The 10,000-nt window shown below is 45.1% G+C and overlaps 1 protein-coding gene across 3 annotated transcripts in view; it reads left to right on the forward strand.

Moving 5' to 3' along the window:
* The window catches only part of myo7aa (myosin VIIAa), a 50,104-nt gene that overhangs the window by 6,303 nt on the left and 33,801 nt on the right, over positions 1 to 10,000 (forward strand). The window contains exons 3-6 of one of the 3 annotated variants that reach the window (XM_056611268.1): positions 7,054 to 7,088; positions 7,613 to 7,726; positions 8,211 to 8,363; positions 9,079 to 9,096. In XM_056611268.1, the coding sequence (XP_056467243.1) occupies positions 7,054 to 7,088; positions 7,613 to 7,726; positions 8,211 to 8,363; positions 9,079 to 9,096 (320 nt within the window). The remainder of the gene's footprint in view (positions 1 to 7,053; positions 7,089 to 7,612; positions 7,727 to 8,210; positions 8,364 to 9,078; positions 9,097 to 10,000) is intronic. The other 2 variants (XM_056611269.1, XM_056611270.1) reach the window with 2 other exon arrangements.

The raw sequence follows: 10,000 nt of genomic DNA on the forward strand, positions 1-10,000 counted from the left end.
CATTTTTGATCACAACAAAATGCACGTTGTACCAAGAAGATCCATTTTCCCGGCCAAGTGAACCGAGGACATATGAACAGTAATCATTCGGTAACCTTTCCTTGAGCTCTGAGGACCGTGATACAGAGTGAGCTGGTCTTCGTATCGGTACCCCTCAAACCCTCACTGGTCAACGGTTTGCTGAAGTTGAGGTCGCCATGCCGACAGTGACTAATGAGACGGGTTCTAATGCAGCGCCACCGGGCTTGGGTAGACGGCTCAGCTACAGATTCCCCACCGTTGTCCAGGTAACAGCGAACCATGACCCAGGAAGCTGGTGATGCCAGCATCGTCTGTCTGAGGCAGAACTCAGTCTGTCTCAGGGACTAACGCACTTGACTGAGATTTCGGCATTTCTGAAACCATTGAGACTTCCTTTTCTTAGTATACAGCAGAAAGCAAAGTTACTGATGCTAGCTAAGTACTGCACATGCATAAGGTTCTCATGGTGTCGGCCCTGCCTCATATGGTGTGTGACAAAAGACAAGATGAGACAATGAATGAAACTGGGTCCCTCTAGTGGGCAGGTAGGGAAAGTACAGGTTATATACAATGATAGGTTTTAATTGATGCGAAAACCTACACAAAACTCAGAACAGGATACATACATTTATTCTTAAAATTCTTTAGTTTCGGGCTTCATAATATCTGTTTCCTTTCTGCAACACAAATTAAGAAGAGCAAACCACCGTTTATCGTGTTATTTCCCTTAATTTCCCTTCAACTAGTTGCATACTTCCACCGACATTTTTGTCTGGTGACGGGGAGCATGCATTGTTTAGCTGTGTCATGTCGTTCACTTGTTGTTTGTGTTCTATCCCAGTCCACTTCAGTGAGTTTGAACATTCCACTGGAACTAGCATTCATTCATCGCTTATTTAATGAATTAATTTATGGAGGACTCAGTCCTGGACACACACACTGGAATGGGGTTTGCAGTATAAAGGGGAGGTGTGTGTGTGTGTGTGTGTGTGTGTGTGTGTGTGTGTGTGTGTGTGTGGTGTGGTGTGTGTGTGTGTGTGTGTGTGTGTGTGTGTGTGTGTGTGTGTGTGTGTGTGTGTGTGTGTGTGTGTGTGTGTGTGTGTGTGTGTGTGGTGTGTGTGTGTGAGTGCAGCAGGACATAAGAATTGTTAGATTGATCCAAGCTGTGTGTGAGTGCTGTACACCAGTAAACAGTGAATATTAATGTTGATCTTCACCTCAAGCAGAAACAGAACTCTGTCTGAGCTTTAATGGGTCAGTGGGGCGGCCGTGCGGCAGTAATGCATGTTGTCTGTGACCTTTGTCCAAATTGCCCATCTATATGTAAATGGCTTGGGTTTTATTTAGCTGCATAATTAAAGTGCCACTAAGGTCCCATACCGTCTTCAATTCTGACTACTATTCTGGGTGTCACACTTATTTAGTCCATTTAGCTCAACTTCCTGATATCCAGTCTGATATCCATTTGGTAATATGTCCCTCCATTTCATGGACGTGACCTAGATGTGTTCCTCTTTTTCACTCCAAAGATCTATAAAGTATGTATAAGGCCTCCTTCAGCCTGGGTCTGGATGCACGTCCCACCCTGAGCGCTTGAGATGCACCTGGTTCAGCCTGCCACCAGGGGGCAGACATTCGTCAGGAGAGTGTCTTGTCAGATACACTCAGTCTGGAAGGCCTTCAATGTGTTCGCTGACGCTGACTCACTAGTTCACTATACTATGACTATGTTTGTGAGGTGCACTTTCACCAGAAAAGTATTGTGTATCATTGCTTTTGCAGCAGTTTTGACTTTTATCAAGTCGATACTGAGCAAGTTGTCAGTGTACCCAAGTCTTCCAGAGAGAGAGAAAGAGAGAGACAGAGAGAGAGAGAGAGAGAGAGAGAGTGTGTGTGTGTGTGTGTGTGTGTGTGTGTGTGTGTGTGTGTGTGTGTGTGTGTGTGTGTGTGTGTGTGTGCGTGTGCGACTCTGCGTGTGTGCGTGTGTCTATGTGCGTGTGTTGTTTGCGTGTGCGTGTCCGTCTGTGTCAGTGTGTGTTACCCTGCTACAGAGGAATCATACATGGCTATTAGTGTAATTGAACACCCATCTCCAGAACAGCCGAGCACCTTGAATTATTCACCTGCCGCCGTGGTAGGGCCTGACGTACGCAGGCCACAGAGACATGACATCAGCCTGTCCACCTCACTACCACACACCTCACATTCGATAGCATGGAGAAGAAGCCCTCCATTAAGGAGTTAGTTATGTGGGCTTTTATGTAGCACTGTTGTTGCGTTACTGCCACACCTTTGTGTTGCTAATATTCTATTGTGTTGTGTTGATAAGAAACGATTGCTTTTCGAACATACTCTTGTTGAGGAAAGACTTTTATTGTGTTGCTAACATGTATTGTTGTGTTGCCTGGATGCCATTGTTATGTTGCTAGCATAGTATTGTTTTGTCGCTAACATAGTATTGTTTTGTCGCTAGCATAGTATTGTTTTGTCGCTAACATAGTATTGTTGTGTTGCTAACATAGTATTGTTGTGTTGCTAACATAGCATTGTTGTGTTGCCCGGATACCATTGAAGCATAGTATTGTTTTGTCGCTAACATATTTGTTGTGTTGCTAACTTAGTATTGTTGTGTTGCTGGCATAGTATTGTTGTGTTGCTACAAAGTATTGTTGTGTTGCTAACATAGTATTGTTGTGTTGCTATCATTGTATTGTTGTGTTGCTAGCATAGTATTGTTGTGTTGCTAACATAGTATTGTTGTGTTGCTAATTCAGCATTATTGTGTGCTAACATAGTATTGTACCATCGTTGTGTTACTAACTGCTTACTTATGTTGTTCTGACTTGTGAAGATGTTGTGCTTGTGTATGATGTTCTTTGGAAAGTCGGCGGTGGTGTGCAGCGCTTAACTTGTGCTCTTGCTCCAGTATTGATCGTATACGTTCTGATCGTTCTCAACTCTTTTATTATCATCCTGATCATTATAAAATGATACCAGCCTATAATGTCCTGATCCACATACCGCTTTAGCAGTGTCGTTTTATGTGCTGGTTTCTCTGTCAGGTTCAAAGTGAACATAGAAACTGGATAGGTCTGCTGCAACATTAAACTTCTGTGTAACTTAAACATCATTGGTCACATGTGCTGGCCAACAAGCTAAATGCTTGGCACAATGCCGGTCCATCGCAATGTCCCGAAAAGTCACATATCAACTTTATATTGAACTGACCCATAATAAGTAGACCGGACATTTCAAACTTTATTTAAAGTGTTTTTTGTGTACAGCAAAGAAAAGTCCTTGTCAATGAAACACCACAACAATAAAAACAACAAATCAGTCATTGAAAAAATCACAGAGATACGATACATAAATGGTGGTAGTTTCGACCTAATGGTGGTCCAGTCTGCTTAATGGAGGTCCATTCTGCTTAATGGTGGTCCAGTCTGCTTAATGGAGGTCCATTCTGCTTAATGGTGGTCCAATTGTGGTCTGCCAAGTGGACCATTAGTTCAGTAGAGCCTCATTGATTTTTGTTGACCCCAGGTCCCCAGGCATATACTACCGGTCAGATAGTTTACTGTATGATGTACTGTACTGTATTTAAACTGTGTTGTGTAAATCTGGGATGGGAGGCACTTTCTTGGACGCTGGTATAGCTGATAGAACACAAATGGCTGTGCTCACAAATCTTCCCTTACAAGTGGGTCATAATAAATGTAGTGTACCCCTCACATCACATGCAGCCAGCCCTTATCCTTCCTCAATACAATCACAAACGCTGTTCTATATATAGTTTGGGGGAGCTTAAATATATTAGATTGTTTCTTTAACTTTGATTGCGATCAATACCCCTTTGTGGCAGTACAGATTACATGCTATCAGCGAAATTCAGACTCCCAACGTTGATAACACACTTCCGCGGGTTTGATTCCCTGTCATTGTTAGGACCTTGTTTCCACCCGGATCTCTGCAGGTAAATCTGTGATGGGGGGACTGATCGGAGGCCGGGTAGAGTCCGCAGCGCCACATGTAAGATACACTCATCTGATAAGAAACTAGAGGAGGCACCAGAGCATGGCGAAGGGGGAGGGAGGAGGGGGAGAGAGAAGGGAGGAGGAGAAGGGGGGGGAGAGAATGAGGGAGGGAGGAGGAAGAGAGAGAAGGAGGGAGGGAGGGAGGAAGAGAGAGAAGGAGGGAGGGAGGGAGGAAGAGAGAGAAGGAGGGAGGGAGGAAGGGGAGAGTAAAGGAGGGAGGGAGGAGGGGGAGAGAGAAGGAGAGAGGATGGAGGATGAGAGGAGGGGGAGAGAAGGAGGGAGGAGGGGAGTGAGGGGGAGAGAGAAGGAGCGAGGGAGGAAGGAGGGGAAAGATGAGGTCTAGGGGAGAGAAGGAGAAGAAGGAGGAGTGGGGAGAAGGAGGGAGGGAGGAGGGGGAGAAAAGGAGGGAAGAGGGGGAGGGAGACGGAGGGGGAGAGAAGGAGGGAGGAGGGGGAGAGAGGAGCAGAGGGACAGAAAGATTGGGATGATGATTAAGGTGAAACGGGAAAAAGTCAGCGGTGTAGATAGAGCTGAAGGAGAGGCAACAAGGATAAGCCTGGAAGATGGATGAAGAGAGAGAGAGCATGGACAGTGCCGTTTTAAATATTTTAACTGTTGGTTCCTGATAGTGGTGTGTTGGCCCCAGGTGCCCTTCCTCTGAAGAGAGAGAGATAGAGAGAGAGAGAGGGAGAGGGAGAGAGAGAGAGAGAGAGAGAGAGAGAGAGAGAGAGAGAGAGAGAGAGAGAGAGAGAGAGGGGGAGAGAGAGAGAGTGTGTGTGTGTGTGTGTGTGTGTGAGAGAGAGACATATGGACTCTATGGTTTGTGGTGTTATGTTCAGGTAGCCCTGAGTCCTGTTTCCCAGATGGAGTATTTAGATGATTAAACGGACACACACACACACACACACACACACAAACACACACACACAGTATCTCCTCATACTTCAACACCCACTAGCGTAGTAACACAAACCTAACAGTAACCTCTTACATGTTCCTCTCTAAAATATTAACAGAAGAGGAGTGAAGAACATTTGTATCGAGTTAAAGAAGGAGAGGAGGAGAGCAGGGAGCATGAGGAGAAGGGCTGAACGTCTGTGTCTCTGGTGTCATCATATAAGTGTGTGTGTTTGTGTGTGTGTGTGTGTGCCTGTGTGCATGTGTGCGTGTGTGTGTGTGTGTGTGTGGGTGTGTGCCTGTGTGTGTGTGCGTGTGTGTGTGTTTGTTTAAATGACTGGACATCACACAGACATTGTATTGTTGTCTCATTCTGTTCTGCTCTGTGTGACTCCTGGATATCCTCATTTGCCATCGTTTAACCAAAAATAAACTCTTTGAACCTTTAAAAATGATTCAACTATCAGCTTCTTACTGAAATCAACCTCATTAGATCCAGGAAGCACTAGTATCCCAAATGTAATTAAGTACTTATTTTCCTGATCTTTTATCTCTGCAAACGTTATACTGTCACTACTGGCCACCCCCCAATGCCCACTGCTTAGGAGACACCTGATGAGGAAGGGACATCACGTTGCCATTGGCAACCATAGAAGTTGTCTGGCTCGAAGAGAGTGTGCGTGTGGGTTTGTGTGGGTGAGTGAGTGAGGGAGGGATGGAGGGGGAGAGAGGAACAGAAAGTCAGTCACGTTTAGGATCTTGAGTATCCGTCTATTTTCTGGCTTCTCTTCTGAACTTCTGACCAATTTTGAGGAGCTAAACTGACAGACACAAGGACATCTTTCTGAGGACTTTTCTCCTTTTTGTCCATGAGGATCTTCTTCTTGACTCAACAGAATATCAGAGGGTTCACCGAGAGATTGGATGAAACAAACCGCTCTTCTCAGGTTCAAACTGTGACTTGCCGATTCTTCATTCAGGATTAGCTGCCATTCAAGATCATTCATGGGGATTGATTACACCGGATGCTTGAACCCTTTCTAGTGTTGATTGTCGATAACTTTAACTGACTAACTCATGTGCCAGAGCTTTTCACAAGAGATTGAACTCGTTATGTAAAGAAGACACGCTGTTTCCAACGGTTTCAAGTCGATTCCTCACACATCTAATGCAAGATACGAGTCTAAACTTTGGGCACATTAGTCATGTGGTTTTATCCCGTTTTCTGAACTTTTCTCCATCCGATGTGTGCATGAAGTACAGGACATCGGACTGATTCAAGAACACAACTTCGGCCTGAGTGTGTGTGGACCGAAGCCCGAGTGGACCACAGGCCCGTGGCCCTCGATGTGTGTGTGGGCCGGGGGAGGCTGTGTGTGGACCGCGACTAGCAGTGTGTGTTTGGACCTTGGGAGGGCGGGGTAGGATGTACCGACGCAGGGACTATGTGGAGCTCTATGAGCAGGACCAGGCCAAGTGGGCCCTCCTGCGCAATGTCAACACGGTGGTCAAACCCACCACACTGATGCCGGTACGCTGGGGGGGGGGGGGGGTCTGTGTGTGTGTGTGTGTGTGTGTGTGTGTGTGTGTGTGTGTGTGTGTGTGTGTGTGTGTGTGTGTGTGTGCATGTGTGTATAAATATGTGAATTCCCTTAAGTGTGGGATTGTGGGGCGGCCACCATTCTTTTATTCCAGCTATATTACATCTGGGTCAGCGTAACCTTTTAGCAACCATAATTTGTCAGTTTTACAATGTTTAAATTCATCTCTCTCTCCTTTCCCTCACTCTCATTATCATCTCTCTCTCATCTTTAATTGTACCCTACCCCCTCCCATCTTCTACTTTTCTTCCCTCTCTCTGGGAACCCTCTCCTCATCTCTCCCCTCCTCTCTCCTACTCTCCTTCCCTCCTCTCTCCTACTCTCCTTCCCTCCTCTCTCCTCCCCTCTCCTCTCCCCTCCCCTCTCCTCCTTCCCTCCTCTCTCCTTCTTTCCTCTCTCTTCCTTCTTTCCTCCTCCTTCCCTCCTCTCCTCTCTTCCCCTCCTCCCCTCCTCCCCTTCTCCCCCCCCCCCCTCCTCTCTTCTATTGGTGTGATGTCTAGGTGTAGTAGCCCCGGTCAACGTGGATATGTTTCTGGTACAGCTACAATGTTTACCTTGAATAATACAATCTTCTGATCTAAAGCCTGTCTGAGGTTACTCTGAGAGAATGATTTGGGGGAACTAATAATATGAATCACATGTTATTATTTTTGATGATCTCTGATCTTAACTCTTCGGGTAACATGTGAATAAGCTTGATATCCCAGTAAAATCAGGTTAGAGTTACACAAGAAAAGCACAGCTTGTTTTGAATTTCCTCTGGGTTCCTCTAAATCAATCAAGTCAAGGTATATCCTCAGATTAGGGGTGTAATCACTGTCAAAGTAATCTGTTCAGAATAGTACATCTAATCTTTATTGATTCTGATACCTTTTTCGATTCTAATTATTTATGATTTGTGTATTTATTTACGATTTTGGCTTTGAATTCCAACGATAAAGTTTCAGATTCAGGCTAATCTTGATACCTGTTTCTAATTATTTTTCAGATTTTTGATCTCCTTCAGATTACAATGTTTGTTGAATTCCGTTAGTAACTATCTATTTTTCCGTCTCCCAGGGCGACTATGTGTGGCTGGACCTGAAGACGGGTCGAGAGTTTGTGGTCCCGATCGGAGCGGTGGTCAAGCTCTGCGACTCGGGGCAGATCCAGGTTCTGGACGATGAAGGAAGCGTGCGTACCAATAAAGACCTCATCTTCTCACGCTCACGTCTCACTGTCACATTGGGTTTCTCAGGCTGGGTTAGGGACCTACAGTAGATCCTCTGAATGTAGGAAGTTGCTGCATGATTATGGGCTGAATACATATACGTAAGAATAGTATGATTTCTACACGGGTAGGGATTTAATGATCTCAAATTTCATTATGAGCCCTTTTTAAATCTCAAGCACACTTAACATGTTAAAAGATAAGAAGTTACAACAGTTAAAGTTTAGGTAGCTGCATTTTGATAGGCATAACACCATTTCATTTAGAAATCACATGGATAATAATCTCTTCAGTCAGTGCATAAAAATGTTAAAAGAAAAAAAAAAAAAGGAATTCTGTAAATTTTGGAATAACTTAGACCACTTCAAATCAAAGTCTCCTTCTTCTTCCATTCTCACGCTGTCCTTTATACCTCTCTCCCTCCTTCTAACCCTCTCCCCCCTCCAGGAGCACTGGATCTCCCCCCAGAATGCCACCAACATCAAGCCCATGCACCCCACCTCCATCCACGGGGTGGAGGACATGATCCGGCTGGGCGACCTGAACGAGGCCGGCATCCTGCGCAACCTGCTCATCAGATACCGGGAGAAGCTCATATATGTGGGTACCAGGCCGTGCTGTGACACTCTTTATACGCACTCGAGGGCTCGTACCGTCGCGGCGTTCCATCGCAATGACCGCCGCCATTTTGAAAGCACAGGCGTATTGGGATGTTAGTTATCGTGTTGGTAAAATTTATTTTTCTATACATTGTCAGTTTATTAATCATTTTTTACAGCAAGGGAATATTAGGGAGGGTCTGCCACAGCGTTGATCATGAATTACCTTGTTACCGTATATTTACGTTTAGCATTTGACATTTCTACAGCTCTCTCTCTTGAGTCCTCTCAATATGGAGTTTGTGCAACAAAAAATTCTATGATGCATTCTTATGTACGAGCCCTATTTTACTTTTGCACTGCATGCACTACATTTGAGAAAGTAGGAGTTAGACATCTTGCATCTTGTTAAAGAATGCCTACAGGTGAATGCCTACAAGGGGACATGGGCGATCAAACCCGGAACCTCTTGGCCTGTAGTCCACCACCGTAGACACAGCCATATCCTGTCCACACTATCCTGCTCTATCCAACCTACTCTATCCCTATAAAGTTATTTTCTTTCCAGAATGATATATATGTATTCATATATATCAGTATAATCAAACTTCCAGTGTTGAATTAATTATCCCATCTCTATTCTCCTTTGTTCTCTTCTTGTGTTCTGTGTTTCCCTCTCTTGTCTTAATCTCTCCCTGTCCCTTCACCTCCTGGAGACCAACTGTGGGGGCCGGGTAAGTTAGCCCAGTATGGGGACTGGTCAGGCCTGGCCCACAATGGGGACTGGTCAGGCCTGTCCGAGTATGGGGACTGGTCAGGCCTGGCCCAGTATGGAGACTGGCTGGGCTGGTGACTCAGAGGGAATCAGTCCTGGGCAACAAAATAATGGCTAATGTTGAATTAGGTCATTGGATTTGAAACTTGGAGGCAGGCCTACTGCCCTACAGAATCTCAAACAGGATAATAGTCTGTTTCATCTCTGCAGGATGTTTAAAAAACGTAGTGTTTGTTAAAGGCAGTAATCCCTAACCGATCAGAAAGGATTGGTTTGTTTTGGATTGTTTGTGGATTGTTTTGGAATATATAGAAGCAGTGTAGCGTAGTCATCAGTCAGAATGACCATTACACCCCAGATTGGGCACTTCATGAGTTTAAATGATCTTAAGTGGTTACCCCAATCAGAAGACTCAAAGGAACATCAAGAGACACTTTTTTCTTGCCCAGGGACATCTGTTAATCCCTCTGATACAAGCCTCTCTCTCTGCATGTTACTCCAGTCCAGCATGGTCGCCCCGTCTCCGGTGGCAGACAGGGAAGCGATACCGTATGCTGTTCTTGTTACAAACTCACCCCTGCCAGAGTTACTGGACCTGCATTGGCACCTCCCCCTCCATCCCAACCCACACCATCCTGGCTGCACTGATACCTGACTGATCTATGAAGCAACATAAGAGCTTATAGTCCAATGTCCTCACAAAGCATGTAAACGGAAGATTAAGAAAACACACCGTCATTGCCAGTCATGAAAAATACTTGTGTTGTCTCTTTTTATAAGAATTGACTTAACTGTACTATCTTCTCTGAACAATGACAGAACAATATCCTCTGACAGCATGTTAATAGGAAAAGCTGAACCAC

The sequence above is a fragment of the Gadus chalcogrammus genome, chromosome 16 (assembly GCF_026213295.1).
Source record: "Gadus chalcogrammus isolate NIFS_2021 chromosome 16, NIFS_Gcha_1.0, whole genome shotgun sequence".
Lineage (NCBI taxonomy): Eukaryota > Metazoa > Chordata > Actinopteri > Gadiformes > Gadidae > Gadus > Gadus chalcogrammus.